The 16,662-nt window shown below is 36.5% G+C and overlaps 2 protein-coding genes across 4 annotated transcripts; one reads left to right on the top strand and one right to left on the bottom strand.

Moving 5' to 3' along the window:
• The first annotated feature begins 451 nt into the window (after window positions 1–451).
• LOC113667690 (zinc phosphodiesterase ELAC protein 2) lies at window positions 452–10,328 on the top strand. Its single transcript, XM_027183550.2, has 14 exons — window positions 452–706; window positions 1,095–1,414; window positions 2,040–2,281; window positions 2,633–2,844; window positions 3,624–3,768; window positions 3,986–4,527; window positions 5,114–5,252; window positions 5,947–5,988; window positions 6,231–6,319; window positions 6,729–6,810; window positions 7,039–7,159; window positions 7,549–7,627; window positions 8,146–8,290; window positions 9,115–10,328. The coding sequence occupies exons 1-14, from the start codon at window positions 540–542 to the stop codon at window positions 9,226–9,228; spliced, it is 2,439 nt and encodes an 812-aa protein (XP_027039351.2). The 5' UTR covers window positions 452–539; the 3' UTR covers window positions 9,229–10,328.
• On the bottom strand, window positions 9,230–16,640 carry LOC113667689 (uncharacterized). 3 transcript variants are annotated; one of them, XM_089185048.1, is made up of 5 exons: window positions 16,350–16,640; window positions 13,088–15,469; window positions 12,216–12,423; window positions 11,314–11,650; window positions 9,230–10,755 (listed from the first exon to the last, which is right to left on the bottom strand). In XM_089185048.1, the coding sequence occupies exons 2-5, from the start codon at window positions 15,439–15,441 to the stop codon at window positions 10,406–10,408; spliced, it is 3,249 nt and encodes a 1,082-aa protein (XP_089041174.1). In that variant the 5' UTR covers window positions 15,442–15,469; window positions 16,350–16,640; the 3' UTR covers window positions 9,230–10,405. The 3 variants fall into 3 exon arrangements, with proteins under 3 accessions (XP_089041174.1, XP_089041175.1, XP_089041176.1); XM_089185049.1 differs by having other exon boundaries at window positions 16,356–16,463; XM_089185050.1 differs by having other exon boundaries at window positions 16,395–16,458.
• Between the last annotated feature and the right edge of the window lie 22 nt (window positions 16,641–16,662).

Below are 16,662 nucleotides of genomic sequence, written 5' to 3'. Positions count from 1 at the left end.
GTTGTTGTTGCCTCTGTGGTATTTCAGTCCTTATTTCTGGCAACTCTTAAAAATTGTTTGTTGAACCTTGAAAATATCTTTCCCCATTTAGTTCCCCATTTACTGTTTTAATAAGAAATCGGCCCTAAAGTAATACAGAGGGTAAGTTTTTGCCACCGTGAAGAACTTTTAAGGACATTACAGGTAAGAAGAAAGAAAAGATTCAGCTGGTAAATGAATTCAAAGCAAAGCGGGTAACGGAGCCCGTAGGTGAGTTTAAAGAGTAGTATGAAAAAAATGCTAGAGTTTATATGCACGTCTTCCAGGAGTTATACCATCCAGAAGTATGCTCTGAAATCCTATAACTTCTTTTACGCTGGGATGAGCCGCAAATGATCGAGAGATCCTGGGAACGAAATGGTACCCAGCAGTCGTTCACTGTCTCTACAAAACCATCATGTAAGGAGGCACGTTTCTTCCTCAGAGAATAAAATTCAACATGGCGGCTAGCATGAGGAAAATGTAGTGAAGTCTTTTAATACTTTTTACCTTCGTTCTAAATGAGAGTATTGTCATTATTAAGGAAGTTTCAACTCCAAAGAACGTGTAAATTAATGGCAGCATCCCTGAGTACGTCCAAACCAACAGCAAATGTTTATCTGCAAGTTGTCGGAACAGAAACTGGCGACACAAGTCCATCGTTATATCTCTTTGCTGAATCTCAGAGGTATGCTGATGTCTAATGCTCAAAATGAATATGACATTTATTGTTTATATTAATTTTTTTCTCTCTCTAGGCATTTAGCTACCTTAAATGTCTATTTTCACCTTAAATTCGAAGTGACATTTGAAAAAAATAGGAGGGAATGATTGAGTGAGTTATCGACTTACTGAATGACAACTGCGTGATTTGATGGACAGATTAATTGATTGATTTACTGATTGACTCACTTTCCGACTGATTAATCAGCTGACTGATTGAGTGACTGATTGATTTATTGACTGGGTGGTCGATGGAGGGATTTGTTGTTATTCGATCGACTGATAACTTGATTGACTGAATAACTGCATGATTGATTCACTGGTTCACATTGCTGTATTGCTGTTATGCACAGATATCTTTTCAATTGTGGAGAGGGAACTCAGAGATTATGCTTTGAACACAAACTAAAACTCTCAAGGGTGAACAACCTTTTCTTCACGCGGATATGTTGGGAGTACATTGGAGGTCTGCCTGGAGTTGCAATGACAGTGAGGGACTTTGGAAAATCAGACATTCGTCTTCATGGACCCAGCACCTTGTCTCATTTCATTCATGCCACAAGATTTTTCTTGCATCATGAAAACCTGAAGTTTGATTGTGTTGGATTTACAGGAGCAGATAAGGACAAGTATGAAGATGAAAATTTAACGATATGGCCAGTTCTTCTAAATGGTTAGTACTATTGTGTATTTTTATTTCATGTGTTCCTTCAAAGTGTGTACATTTAATTGCTTTCTTCTTAGTTTATATGCCATTAATTGATTTGATGCAAATACATGTTAACCAAGGCAGAAAATAAGTTGAGCTTGCAAAGTTAACCCTTTAACCCTCAGAAGTGAGTGACATGTAACTTCTCCCTATTATATCCATATATTGTTTGGCAAACAGGTAATGAGAGTATTCAAATGTATCAGGTAGAAGTTGTTACCTTGATCTCACAATAAATTCTTGTAACCAATTTACAAGGAAATGTGTAGCAGCAAGAGGGGAGAATTAACAATCAGATCTTGGGAGTTAAAGGGTTAACCCTTTATATCCTTATATCAGTACGCATGTTCTCCATACTTACGTCCTTACCTTTGCCAAGGTGCTGACAATGAGAATTTGTTTAACTATCAAGAGCTGCTTTAATAGGTGACAATATCCTTTATTCTCATGGCCTTAGTATTTGATTTAGGGGTGATATTGGAAGGAGAAATTAGATCCTAATCACTGTTTTTTAAGGGGTTTCTTGGGTTGCCAATAGAGACACATAAAACTACTGTTTCAAGGCTCTCTCTTTCAAAATACCCTGCAGATGGTGCTTGGAAATTAGGTGATGATTCTTCTCCTTCAAGTGATGTGGATGATCTGCCATCAGTTAAAAAAGCAAAGATGGACAGTCCTGAGACATTAACTGCAGTTTGCTACATCTGCCAGCTTTCCACTCTACCTGGGAAGCTTTTCCCTAAGAAAGCCATTGAGCTAGGTGTACCAAAAGGACCCTTGTTCAGGGATTTTGTTGCTGGAAAGACTGTCACGCTAGAAGATGGACGCAAGGTCAGTTTTAAATCTCAATTGGACATTGTTTGTTCAACAGTACAATAAAAGAAACACTATTATTTTCACTAAAGAAACTTTCATTAAATGTGGTACTATATAATTATCTAAGGAAATGAAATTTGTGGGTTAATTTTTATCACTCATAGCCAACTTAAATATAACAGAGCATGATTTTTTATACATAACAATTAATTATCTGAAGATTTCTTGGCTATCTGATTCACATATTATCAACATCACAAATTTATCCTTTTTTGTCTTAATTGAGGGTATGTTAATGCGTTCCTACTCTTGTCAGATTGCAGTCCATTAAAGATATACAAGATATTCCATTCCATTTTTTTCCAGGTGCATCCTGAGCAAGTCATGGGACCTTCTCAGCCTGGCTCTGTTTTTCTCATCATTGAATGTCCCACAGTGGCATTTATACCATCATTAGTCTCCAATGAGCAGCTCAAAAAGTACTGGGAGGGAGGGCCAAACTTAACTCCTGTCATTATCGTACACTTGACACCAATGGATGTTTTCCAAAATGAAGAATATAAAGATTGGATGAAAGGGTTGGTAGTGTTCATTGTAGTTCCTGTAATGAATTTATTTCCTATTAGTTTATGAATAAGTGATTTTGAGCAAGAAGTATGAATGCTAATAACCTTAGGAGAGTAGTCCTAAAAAGTCACACTGTTGTCAAAATTAACCCTTTAACTCCCAAGATCTGATTGTTAATTCTCTCCTCTAGCTGCTACACATTTCCTTGTAAATTAGTTATGAGAACTTGGTGCTAGATCAAGATAGCAACTTCTATCCGATTAGTTTTAATATTCTCATTACCTGTTTGCTGAAGAATGTATGGATATTGTAGGGAGAAGTTTTATGTTAATCACTTGCCGACATTTTAACAACTTGAGGTGAAGTCATCATTGGAGAAATTATGACTTTAATGCAACTAACTGAAGAAGTGAGTCATTTTCTCTAGAAACATTTCTTTAACCCTTTAACTTCCAGATCCAATTTGTAATTCTCCTTACTGTCAGCCATTCAATTCTTATAAAGTTAGTTCAGAGAATTTAGTATTGGATCAACTAGTTATTCCCAAAGTGATATTTTTCTTTATTCTCGTCACTTATCTGGTTGATATTGTAAGGAGAAATTCTGTCTTGGTCACTCATGGGAGTTAAAGGGTTAAGGGGCTATCCACACATAGAGCAATGATGCAAGACAGTTATTCTTTTATTTTTTGATGGGCAGGACAGTTGTTATGTGTAGCTCTTGTTTTAAACCATGTGCTGTAAATTTGTGGTGGGAAATATTGACATAATTAAATATTATAAAAAACCAGGTTTGGAGACAAGGTGTCCCATTTGTTGATTAACAAGCACGTGTGTATGGCACCCCTGGTGTTTCAGTCTCAAGGAACTGTTCAGTGTAAATTACACACCATTAATCCAGAGATTTTTCCCCTATTGGAAACCATGGACACACCTGTAAGTATCATTTAATAGAATGATTTGTAGCATAGATTGGATTGTAAAATATGGCAAACCCTGGAATTAGTGCTGTGGATGCAGCTCAGTGGGACTTCAAATGGTTCATGTCAAGATAGTCATAGGTAGAGATGCTGATGCTCACACAAAGTGTCTATCATGATAGGTTCAAATGTATTATGATACAGTTTGTAACTGCTCACATATTTTTTGGCAGGAAATAAAACAAGATGCCTTACCAAGGAATTGCTTTCCAGGAGAGAATTTACTCAAGTTTTATCTTCGAGAAGGTAAACAACAAGGGTTTGATAGGTCTGAGGTACTACAAAAGTTAGATGTGGACACAGTGATGAAAGAAACTCAAGCACTCTTAAATGAGCAATCTATAGAGTTGTTATGTGATAAAGGCTTTGAGAGAAGAAGTACTGAAGAGAAGGAATCATTATCAGTAGCTGGTACTTCCAGATCACTACTGACTAGCAGCTCCTTGGTGGCAAGTGACTTAATCAGAAGTCCTCCTACAAATAGACTTGCAGAAAGTAGGTATAGGAATGTTCTCAGAGATACCTTGGATGCTGTTGGAGTACCTCTATCAGGCACTGAAAGAAGTGGTTTTACTTTGAGTGAAATGATTCAAATGAAAGTAAAGAAAAGTGCATGGGAAATGCAACACAAGGATTACGAGGTAGTTTTCTTGGGAACCGGGGCATCTATTCCATCAAAATACAGAAATGTCAGCTCTACATTGATCAATATGAGGTAAGAAAAATGAGAGTGGAAATGAAGGAGAAGAGTAAATAATATAGAAGCTTTGCCCCACCTGGTAAAAACATTCAAACTTGACATTGATTTGTGATTTATGATCCACTGAAATCTTCTTTATCCTCAGACATCCTGGTTTTGTTTTGGTTTATCCTTGCATCTTTCCAGTTTGCCAACCTTGACAAAATTAACTTAGAATATTTAATGGATTTTTTCCTGGACAATTTTCATCAACCTTACAAGCAGTTGAAAAGATGATCATGTACATTATAAAACCTCCTCTATCCTTTAATTGGTTCTTTTTCATCACTAGACCACACATCTCAAATTAACAAATAATTTCCAAGTTGATTTGTGCGCATCCAGTAAACAATGGAAAACAGCTGCCATCCAAATGTGTTACAAACAAAAAGTTGGCAAAGAAGCTGCAGTTGATAGTGTCACTTACACATAAAACATTTGTTTCTGTATTTAATTTCTTGAAAGTTTTAGTGAATACAACAAGCAAAAGTGGCACAGAAACCAAGTTACGTGCAAGTTTTGGGTTATAATGTGACAATTGTGTAATTAAATTTGTGAATAGTGAGAGGGATTCCATACTCCTTGACTGTGGTGAAGGTACATATGGGCAGCTCTATCGACATTATGGTAAATATGTGGACCATGTACTGAGGCGACTCAAATGTGTTTTCATTTCTCACATTCATGCTGATCATCACTTGGTAAGATAATAAAGATTTATTTTGTTACAATAACCATGAATGATCTACCAGTCATTCAATAAGTCAGTTAACCCCTTAACTCCCATGAGTGACCATGACAGAATTTCTCCTTACAATATCAATACAATATCAAGTAGTCAGGTAATGAGAATAAGGAAAAATGTCAATTAGGGGATTATAAGTTGATCCAATACTAAATTCTCCAAACTAACATCATACACATTGTGTAACAGACAGTTAAAAGAGTTTCTAATTAAGGTATGGGGGTACAGCAAAATACTGTTGACCTGCATTGCCAGAAAAAGATGAAAAAATGTAATCAGGCTTCTCACAGAGAGCAAAAAATATCCTTTTGTCAGTCATTAGGTGTTTGCATATGCAGAATTTTATCAATGGTAGCATTATGGAGGAAAATGTCTGTGTAATGTAAACATCACTGTGCATTTTTTCCCTTTTGTTGGAAACATTTTAATTTGTGAAGAGCACTTCCTATAATGAGATTTACAAATGTGAAATTATCTTGAAAATTGTAATTAAATGACAATTAGGTTTAAGGGGTTTATTTCATTACATACTTGTATGTTTCCAAAGCTCAAATACATGTTTTTGTTTTTTGTTATTGCTTTGTTTGTTTATTGTTTTCAAATTTGTTTTATTTATACTATATTTTTATTTTGGTCACTCTACCCCACAGGGTCTAATTCGTATTTTAAAGAAAAGAGAAACAGTAGATATGGTAAGGATTTTCCCTTTAACTCCCAGAAGTGACTAACATGTAATTTCTCCCTATGATATCCATATGTTCTCTTGCAAACAGTTAATGAGAATATTCAAACTTATCGGGAAGAAGTTTTTATCTTGATCTTACACCAAATTCTCATAACTAATTTACAAGGAAATGTATAGCAGCAAGAGGAGAGAATTAACAATCAGACCTTGGGAGTCCAAAGGTTAATAGTTCAGTTAAATTTATTGTAGGAGGGTGATGTTCTGTTAATCATTGGTCCTGCCAAAATAGGAAAATGGTTGAAGGAGTATGACAGCTTCTGTGAGGATATTGAGTACAGGTTTTTAAAATTCCCCTCATTTTGTTGTTGTAATTAATACTTAATATGTAGTGCAATATACATATGGATATGATCTTTGTTTTATTATTATTAATAATTATGTAATAATCATGTAGTTTTGATTATAATACTTTTCTGTCTTTGCCTGCTGTTTAATACCAAATGTCACTCTCCACCCAAGTCTTTAATCTAATTCTTGAAAAATATTACTTATCAGTAGCTCCTGTCAAGTCAATAACAAGGAAAGAATCATTGTTTAATATAATTGTGTTATTGACTGCTAAAAGTACATTGATCGACAAATTAAAAAAGAAAAAACTTCATAACTGATGTAAAGCTACAAAACATATGACTAGACAATCACATAGCCAAAGGTGATCATGCTTTTCATGAAATTGTTTCATGCTAGGTTTGTGGACAGCAGGGACTTAACTGTAAAAGGCCTGTATGAAGATTACTGGTCTGTTACACATCACTTAGATGCAAAGGAGGTGAGTTTCAAAAGATTTATTAATAGATTAATGTAAAAGTAGTCTCCTGGTCTCTAGCTTGAAGGAATCAGAAAAAGTGGGATGCAGAATTGCAGACAATATAATTAATAATAGAAAAACATGCAGTGTATTTGTGTGGTTACAGAAAACGATAGTGGCCTAGAACTATGTATAATTTGTGAGTTAAGTGCTCAGAAATAATGTTGAGGGTTTTTTTTTATTTTTCAGGTTTTAACAGTGCCTGTAGATCACTGCCCACAGGCCTATGGCTTGGTATTGACACACATACGAGGCTGGAAGATTGTTTATTCTGGCGATACACGACCATGCCTAGCACTGATTAAGGCTGGTAAGTCATTTGCAAGGGTGGGAGGAGGCACAAGGGCTGAAGAGATGTATCCAAAAATAGATGGTTCCTTTCTTGTACACTCTAGCTAGGTGGCTTGCTCTCCTTTAAGGCAACCAGTTTTCTTGGTGTGGGGCAGTTTCCTATAGCTTTGGCAGCAAACCACCCTGAAATCTAATTCCAGTTGGTAAGGTTGATCTATCTTGCAGTACAGCCAGGTGTGTGAACCTTCTAGGTAAAAAAATCATGGTTTAAACTATACCAGTTTTGTATAAGCTGTCAGAAAAACAGGCTAGATCAATCCTAAAATTTCTTTGGTAGTCAGAATAATTCAACGTTGTGGTGATAAATTCAGGTGCACAACAATAATTCAAAGTGTTAATATTTTGCAGGAACAGATGCTGATCTCCTCATTCATGAAGCCACTCTTGAAGATGAACTGATGATTGAAGCTCTAGAGAAAAAGCACAGGTTTGGTAATGATGATTGGTCAGGGAACAATGAAATAATTGAAGGATCGCTCAACTTCAAACTAATGAGAAAACTATAAATATTATCAGTCAGTCAGTTGTTTAAAAAAGGACAAATTTAAAACCACACAAAGATTTGGCCCAAGTTTGACATAAGGCAGAGTGGAAGAGAGGGGAGGGGGGGGGGGGTTGGAGGGTTTGTTAATGGTAAAGAACAAGGGAAAGTAAATCAAACACTTTTTTTCTCAAGGGAGAGAACAATTGTGATTTTTAAGTGCATTGTTATATTTTTTGGAAATAAATTGTACATCAAGCCATCAACAATGTGTGACTTAGATTTGTTTGTGAATTAGGGAGTGGCATCTCCTTTGCTCTAAGATATTATGAAAATCAGTAGTTGTGAGGTGAACTTTCCTTTTTTCATCCTGAGTTGCTTGTTGTTGTTGTTGTTGTTTTTTGTTATTTTTCTTTCTTTTTGGTTTGTTTGTTTAATTTTTACTTGTTTTCTTCTCTGACCAGTACAACTACTGAGGCAATTGAAAGTGGAATGAAGATGGGTGCAAAGTTTATCATATTGAATCACTTTAGTCAACGTTATCCTAAAATCCCAGTGTTCAGTGAACAATTTACAAGGTGTACAGGCATTGCATTTGATCACATGAAGGTACAGTAAAAACTATGGATTAATCAAGCAAGGGTTTTATTCAAAGCTGGTTAATGGCAGTCTACCACTGACAGTCTATGAGACCTCCTACTGTCATCTTTTTAGCCTCCAGGTAGCCTTCATGATTGGGTTTTCCCTTACAGCCCTTTTACTGGCACAGCCAATGGCCGCATTTGGATAAAGTGTTTGAAATTCCTGATCAAAGATGTTTTTTTACATGGTCTTGTATGGATAATAATTTATTACAAGAAGAAAAATTAAATTTTCAGGCAATCCTTACAGCCTCATTTTGATCTCATGCCTTCCTGAGAGGAAGACATGTTTAGTTTAATGTATCTTAAGAGGGAAATTTCACACATTTAAGTCACAAGAATAAAGGAAATGATCACTGACTAAAGATGCTCCTGATTGTTAAACAAATTCTCCTTGTCTGCACCTTAGGAAATGTATAGAGCATAGTATGGAGAATTTGCATACTGATGTTGGGGTGTAAAGGGTTGATTGAAATCTTCCTCTTTTATGTGAACCTAGAGATAAAATGATATCTTGCTAGCTTCTTTTGTTGGTCTGTACTGTAAGTTACAGAACCTTCTTTTTTTGCTCAGATTTAAGGCTTATGTATTATGTGCTTTGGCCATAAATCCAAGTGGAAAATGTGTTTTGAAACTTACATTATGGACCTCAAACTCAGTTAGGAAGAGGTATTATTGATCAGAGTTCTGCATTCCCCACATTAACAGTGATTGTCCATTCTGCTTAATTTCCCAGCCAGGCAGATATTAATAGAAACATATTACTTCTTTCTCAATTGACTTTTTTGACAGGTTCACTCAAGCAATTTTTCAAAACTGCCACAACTACTGGACCCACTCAAAACTGTGTTTGCAGAAGAAATTGATGGAAGGACAAAAAACAAACAAACAGAAGACCTTGAGTAAGGAAAGAAACAATTTTTTTCTGCTTTATTTCTTTGTTGTTCACATTAACTTTAATTTATTACCCTACGCATTTTCTTCTTTTAGCTAAGTTCACAATGGTTCCAAAGCTTCTTACTGATAAAAATATTACATTTGTATTTTTTACCCTTTTCTATAGAAATTTTTCCATATTAAACTAACTTCCTTCCTTCTTTTTTGTATTACAAACAAGTGTACTAATTACAAATTGCAAACTTAGAAAACGTGGTACAAAACCCTTCATGCATTACATGAGTTAGTGAATTTGTCTTTGAAAACAGTTAAAAATGATGGAAAATAAACAAACTATCTAATAAATACTACTTAACAATACATATCTAATATCTCTCTGTGAGATTAAAAGCATCCTGATGTAAATCTACTCTGACTTGCAGAGTATTTCAGCTGAGACCAGCTCTCAGGATGGTTACAAACTAAAATTTAATAGTAAAAAAATAGGTACCAATAGCTTTACTACACTTTTCATTTGCATGCATTGAAAAAGCAAGCCTAAATTTTTCAAATAAAATGAAAAAAAGAAAAACTAAAACTACAGCAATTGAAAGAAAGGTGAAGTCTTCTTAGCCAAGTCTTAACAATGGCTCAAAACGTTTGAGGGTTGATTACTGTCGCACATGTAGAAATATTGGATCAGATGTTAATGATATCTTAGGTTAACTGTATGGTGTATGTCTGGAAGAAGTTGTTTGATATGAAGCAATGTATGACACATCTGATGTACAGAAAATATTTGTTGGCTTTCCCACAATCAATACATAAAACATTATTTCACGGAAATAAGTATTTACAGCTTAATGTACATACTAAGCATGCTAATCTTGTGTAATCAGATATCTCCTTCATTATTGAGAGGTGTGTTCTACTCATGGAGAAGTATGAGACCAAAGAAAAGTGCTTTATAAAGCTAATTAATGTAAATTTACATCTCATTAATAGGTCATAGAATACAACATCTGTTCTTTAAGAGAACAAAATGAATTTTTCTTCAGTTCCCTACCCCACTCCACTTATGGTACAATATTTTTCTATCCCCAGGACAAAAATAAACTGTTGAAAAGACACGACCTCTTGAGTCATTGTTTGACTACTTTCTCTCAATCAGTATTTACTAAATGATTTCAACTAACAGTGGGTGATATCAACCCATCTCTAAAGCAAGACAGTATTGTCTTGCAACATACCCGAGCCCCACTTTGCATAATGCCCTAGAAAGGGTAGTCATATTGCAACGATCTGGGTAGCGATCTCGCCATGCTAAAAGCACTTGATATGGCTTTTCATACAAGCTATCTTTATTGATGCTGCAGTCATGTTCGATCTCTTTTATTTTGCTATCACTAACCCCCAACACTCGGCCAAGCTGTTTCCACTCTCCATTTCCAATTTTTCGGGAAAGGTCGTGGAATTTCTCTTCCCAATTTATAGCCTCTGGAAGTCGTCGTTTGCGAGCATTCTTTTTTACACAAGGGCACATTTTGGGTTCCATTTCTGTCAGAATCAAAATATTGGGCAATCAGTCAAGAATGAGAAAAGTATGGAATATTATGTCTGTGCATCTAAAAGAACAAGGACTTTGTTTAAAGTATATTGTCTTTTTTCAGATGTGATGGAGGTGAATTTTCTCTTTGATGACACATTAATACCTAACATTTTACATCTTGCAACCTAGAAACACTCTTTCCATTCATTAACCCTTTAGCTTCCAGAAGTGATTAACATCTTACTTCTCCCTATAATATCCATACATTATCCAACAAACAAGTAATAAGAAACAAACGTATCAGTAGTTGTTATCTTGATCTAACACCAAATTCTCTCAGCTACTTTACAAGGAAGTTTGTAGCATTTAGAGGGGAGAGTTAACAATCAGATCATGGGAGTTAAAGGGTTAAGTGGTCAGAAATTCTTGGAGAGAGGAATAAAAACTTTCTACTATGATAAGGGGGGGGGGGGGAGAAGAGGATTAAATCTTGTTCACATAGATGTTTAATTTATTTAGCCTTGAGATTTCATGGCCCTCTGGATCACACAAAAACAAACTTTCACCTGACGTGTCTTCTTCCACCATTCTTGTGGATCCAGTCCTGTTGTTCATTTTCTGTTTCACTACATTCCCTGGGGAACCTGTTTTGTAAAGAGCAGTAATGAACTGATGAGGTATTCCACCGCGTCTTTTATAGTCTGCGATAACTGCTGCCATTGGGTTGTCATTTATGCTGAAATTGCTTATCTCTCGTGGGGTATAACCCAGTTGTTTAGCAACTTCATGCCACACCTCATCACCCATGTCTGTTTCAGCATTGATGCTCAGCACATTTGTCAGTTCCTTGGTTAATTGAACTTCCCAATCAAGACAGCTATCAGCATCATCAGCATCACGAGGCTGCAAGAAAGAGTTTAAATTCAAGATAGTTATTGTGAGGCAAAGTAATTGAATACATAATTTATGCAGTAAGTGTAGTCACCAGCAGAAATGTCACTCTTGTTGGTTTATAGTGTAAGAAAGATGTAAATTATAAGTTAAGTAGTCAATTAGAGGAAGTTATTATTGATTTCTTCTTGCGAGTGTAGGACAAAGGAGAAAAACCTATAGTACCTTAAGGAATTCAACCCAAAACCTTTAAATTTTGCAGTCTGATGCTCTCTTGCTGTTAACCCTAAGAATGACCAGCTTCTAATTTCTCTTTACATTAATATTGCTGAATCATTCATTAAGATCATGAGAATAAGGGAAATGATCATCAACCTAAGCACTTGTGTGATTACACAAATTCTCCTTGTCAGTACCAAAGGAACTGATAAGAAAAGAGTATGGATAATCTGGATACTGATGTTAGGGTTTCAAAGGTTAAGCTTCAGAAAATTTCATGGGAGGTTTGCTCTTCTCCTTTGAAAGTAAATCTAAGTTGTAGTTGTTCAGTGAAGTTAAGCATTACATAAGAGCTTACCCTATTTAAGAGGAAAGAGAAAACTGGCTTGTTTTCACCACTCTTTGATAGTTCCTCCACAAAAGCATTACCAAAGTTTCCATATGGTGGCTCTCCCTTAAATCGACATCCAAACTGAATCACAAATGGACGGCCAGTGAAGTTCTCCACAGCTACAAGATCTTCAACACCAATTGAGGTGTCTGCGTCAAAATGATCTGATTCCAACCTTGTAACAGATATGGTTTGAAGAAAGTGTTTAGTATGAACAATGTGAATTGTCATATCAAGTCAATTAAGGTTTAAGCTGGGGAGAGAGTGAAATTTTGCATTGTTTAAAGTTATAAAATGGTTCAGAGACACTGAGAAAAAATAATTGAAAAGGTAAAGGAGGAAAAACACATTACTCCTCTTCAACTAATTTTAGAGCTGATTACTTTTAATATGTACAAAATAAAAAAAAAGGCTTGAGAAAGGTGTCTGCTCTCATCAGATGATTTTTTCCTTAATCTACACACTGTTTTCTGCACAAATTGTACAGATAAAGAGGGGGGGGGAGGGTGGAGGAGAGGGTTCTAAGGCCCATGCCACACTTCCTTGATAAAGAGTAAAAACATACCTTCAGTTGATAATAAAAAGACCTGCCGATTTGGGTTTTTACCATACTATGTTTATGTTAATTTACAATGTATCTTTCCCATTAATTCAAATACTCCTAAATATATGAGCTACTAAAATAGCTACTCTAAATTTGGGGTAAAATGAAGTCACATTTGTTTTGTTGTAAGTCACTGATGTTTCAAAAGTTGGACCCCAGTATTGGAAAATCCTGCATGTGCTGGTGCACATTTATAAGGCATACATTTTAATACATACAATCTAGTTAAGCTTACCTGATTTGCAGCCTTCCTGTGTGTAGCAGTCTTGGTGCAATACATTTACCAACAACAGTAGGAAAATTGCCAATGTCCTCCAAAGGTTTACCAAATCTGTAGCACGCTATACAAAGGCCAAACCTCAGTCCATTCTCACTCACTTCTGACATCAAAGCTTGAAAGGAAACACTGAATTGGAACAGAGGAATGATACTAGAAGCACCCAGCTTAGCTTCCCACAAAATGGTATCAATAATGTTCCAGAGAACTCTAACGAAAGAGAAATGCTCCACGGAGAAGTACACAGAGCATAGAGCATTGTCATCGTTATCAATGTGGAAAAACCTAGGATAGAACTGCTGCCACTGGAGATCTTCTCCATCTGTTGTAGAACTACACCAAAATGTGAGCTGCCTGTCTCCATACCTCTCTAAAATCTCTTTGCCATCTGGAAGTGGAAGGTGCACAGTTACAGAGTCAGCAGAATGTAGATTAAACACACAGCCATGAGGACCAAGTTGGACAACTGGTGTAGCAAGTGCTAATGCCTCTGGGTCAGAATGATCAACATCATAAGGGTGATCTGCATAAAGAACCTTCACAGATGCTTCAATATCATGAAGTAATGATGTGTCTGGGAAGAGAATTTCCATTCCAGGGACTTCGGGGATGTGGAGACAACCACCTATACCAGCTTTTATGGTCTTGCGAGCTTCAGGGTAGCCTTTTGTTACCACAATCGCAAAAAGACTGAAATGGTAGGCTCTGATTTCTACATGAGAAGTGAAGACCTTGTAGTCACTTGGATTCATTTTTTCCCAACTTGTTCTCTGCCCAAAGCCAGTGTTGCTGCAAAGACAAGTGACAACATCGTACCTTCCAACTTTAACATCGAAAGGAAAACTGATAATGGCTGGATCATCTTTGAAAAACTCGGCTCCATGTGGTGTCATCTCAATAACTTCACTAGCAAGCACCTCCCGACTCTTGAGTGTAGGAGCAAATGACATATCTTCTAACACCTTCAGATGAAATTCTGACTGCAGATGGCCAGTGATATTTTCCTCTGGGATAATAACACAGATGTCTCCCAGACTTATGTGTCTACGTCGGTCAATAACTGACTCTAAGTCAGAGTCATTGATGTAACAGTCATTTTCAGAAACTTCACTCAAACATGAGCTGCCACTGTCGCTTGAGAGCTTTCTCTGCCTCCGATTTGCTGGTAAATTGTTGTTGAAAGCATCATCTAGTGAAGTAGATGATTGAAAACTCAAAAGAGAATCTTTTCTGTTTAGGAGCGAATGCTCCCTTACTCCAATGCTCTCTGTAATGGAGGAACAAGTTCCATATTCACTTGTAGTCAAGCATCTTGGTCTTCTTCTGTTCAGACTCTCAAGATCCAGGCTAAAATCTAACCTCCTTCTTGTATAAGGAAATGGTGCCGGTTTACACTGTTCTTTTATCTTACGCAAGGAGTCAATGTTTTTTTTTCTAAGCTCCTGCTTGTGAAGAAGCTTGCTTTTCTGTTGTTTAACCAGACAAAGTTCATTCTGATGAGCCTTTTCCAAATTGGATACAATGTTCTGATGTTGCTCGACGTATTTACCTGGTAAAGTTTCCACAGGCAAGGATGCGGAAATCATGGAATCATCTTCAATTGGTGAACATCTTGAACTAGGGGAGGTCTGCTCACAGACTAACTTTTTAAATCCTACATCTGGTTCACTTTCAGACAACAACAGGGGTCTGTCCAAAGTATTTGAGCGCAGCTTTGGTCTTGTAAAGCATTTTCTTTGAGGAGACGATAGCCTCAAATTTGTGTGGCAGTTTCTGTCACTAGCATCTCTAGTGCAAGGCAATCTAAAGTACCTGCGTATGCAATCTATTCCTTGAAGATAACAATCCCTGGGGATGTTTTCAATGAGGTTACGTACAAGGTACAAATGTTGAAGGTTTGGTAGAAGAAGCAACCAAGGTGGTAAAACTTCCACCAGGTTCCCAGCCAGATTAACCCACTCTAGAGTTCTCAATCTTGAAATGCAAAATGGGACTTCTTGAAGACCATTATGTACCAGATCAAGTCTTGTCAAGGCTGGAAGATCTCCAATTTCTTTGGGCAAAATTTTTAAGTTATTATGTCCAAGGTAAAGTTCCTCCAAACTAACCAGTTGGCAAATACAACTGGGAAGTGACTGGAGGCCATTAAAACTTAGTTCTAAAACTATCAAGTTTTCCACCAAAGGCTTTGCAAAGATTTCATTAGGTATGCTGGCAATGTGCAGACCACGCAGATCCAAGAGGCTCTGACATGATTTAGTAGCTCTTTGTAAAATTTTCCCTTTCTCTTTGAGCCCAAAAGGACTCCTCATTTTCACTCCATGGCGCGGAAAAATCCAACTGGAAAAGAGAAAAGAGCAGAAAGCCTCTCTTAAAATCCTTATCAAAACTTACAATTTTAAGGACTTTGAAGATATCTAAATATCCTTGAAGATTCTAGGAGCATCCTATTGCAAGATCTTTGTTGAATCTTATCGAAAATCTTTCAAGAAATCTTAATTTCGAAGTTTGTTTTGCTAAGTCTCTTTCGATCCTGAGGCTCTCTGAGAGGATTGCGAGATCAACTTATAGATATACTATTAGCTAATAGATTAACATAAATAAACGCAAAAATCCCGATTAACATCCTTAAAGATTTTTCATTATTTCGTCTGATTTCAGTAGAAGTGACAGAAACATCGTTATTGAAGAATTATTGTTGCTGAGCGAAAGTTTCATCCAGTAATTAAATTTTGACACATTTGAAAACAGCTGAAAAGGGTTTAAAGGGCAAAATGATTACAAAAAAGGTCTCTAACCATATTATTGGAAGACAATCGACAAGAACGCTCACTTGATCGCTATCATAGAGTTGAGATATTAAAAGAGCTCGGCAAAACAGTCGAAAAAGTTTGCACGCGAAGGGGATAACTTGGAAAAAAATCACAAACTGCTAGTGACTTGTTTGTTTGTTTACAAATTTCAGATGGCAATTAAAAACCCCTTTTTCTTCTCCACAAGGGTTTCCTGTTTGAAACAAATTAAAGGTGTGTAAAGGTACCAATAAATAACCATAAACGTTTCACAAGAATGGGCTTCAAGTTTTCAAAGAATTGTGCGCGTGGGTCGTGTGTCAAAATTTTAAACTCTTGAAATCCAGCGGTAGCATGGATATGATCTATGATCATTGCTTCTCCCTTCTTTGCAAATGTTGCGCCAATAGGAGGAAATCGATACACACCTGTACCTTTCACATTCAGCAACAAAAACACCGATATTCCATTACCTCGACACTTCACCTCCTTCAAGCTTTTGACTGTTTGTACAAGTTTGAGGCTGGGGCACGCGCAAAAACGAACAATGGACCTGACGTTTCTATGGAAATAAGCGCGTGTTTTTGCTGGTACCACGTGTCCTAATCCCTGCGTGGGAAGTAAGTAAAAGGATCTGTCTTCTGCAAAATTTTTCACGCTAGCGAAAAAGTAATTTAACAGTAGGTCCTTTCAGGAATCCAACGTTGTTTAAAGAACCCAATACCAACCGACAGAAGTATC

The sequence above is a fragment of the Pocillopora damicornis genome, chromosome 10 (genome assembly GCF_964200805.1).
Source record: "Pocillopora damicornis chromosome 10, jaPocDami1.2, whole genome shotgun sequence".
Taxonomy (NCBI): Eukaryota; Metazoa; Cnidaria; class Anthozoa; order Scleractinia; family Pocilloporidae; genus Pocillopora; species Pocillopora damicornis.
The sequence above is the reverse complement of the archived record's forward strand: the minus strand, read 5'-3'. Positions and strand labels throughout refer to the sequence as shown.

Bases quoted from the DNA above. Each gene is read 5' to 3' on its own strand.
- LOC113667690 (XM_027183550.2), top strand. From the start codon at position 540: ATGAGAGTATTGTCATTATTAAGGAAGTTTCAACTCCAAAGAACGTGT. The intron at 5,989-6,230 runs GTAAGGATTTTC...AATTTATTGTAG, and splicing joins AAAGAGAAACAGTAGATATG to GAGGGTGATGTTCTGTTAAT. The intron at 6,320-6,728 runs GTTTTTAAAATT...GTTTCATGCTAG, and splicing joins TGTGAGGATATTGAGTACAG to GTTTGTGGACAGCAGGGACT.
- LOC113667689 (XM_089185048.1), bottom strand. From the start codon at position 15,441: ATGAGGAGTCCTTTTGGGCTCAAAGAGAAAGGGAAAATTTTACAAAGA. The intron at 12,424-13,087 runs GTAAGCTTAACT...ATCTGTTACAAG, and splicing joins ACAGGAAGGCTGCAAATCAG to GTTGGAATCAGATCATTTTG. The intron at 11,651-12,215 runs GTAAGCTCTTAT...TCTTTCTTGCAG, and splicing joins TCTCTTTCCTCTTAAATAGG to CCTCGTGATGCTGATGATGC.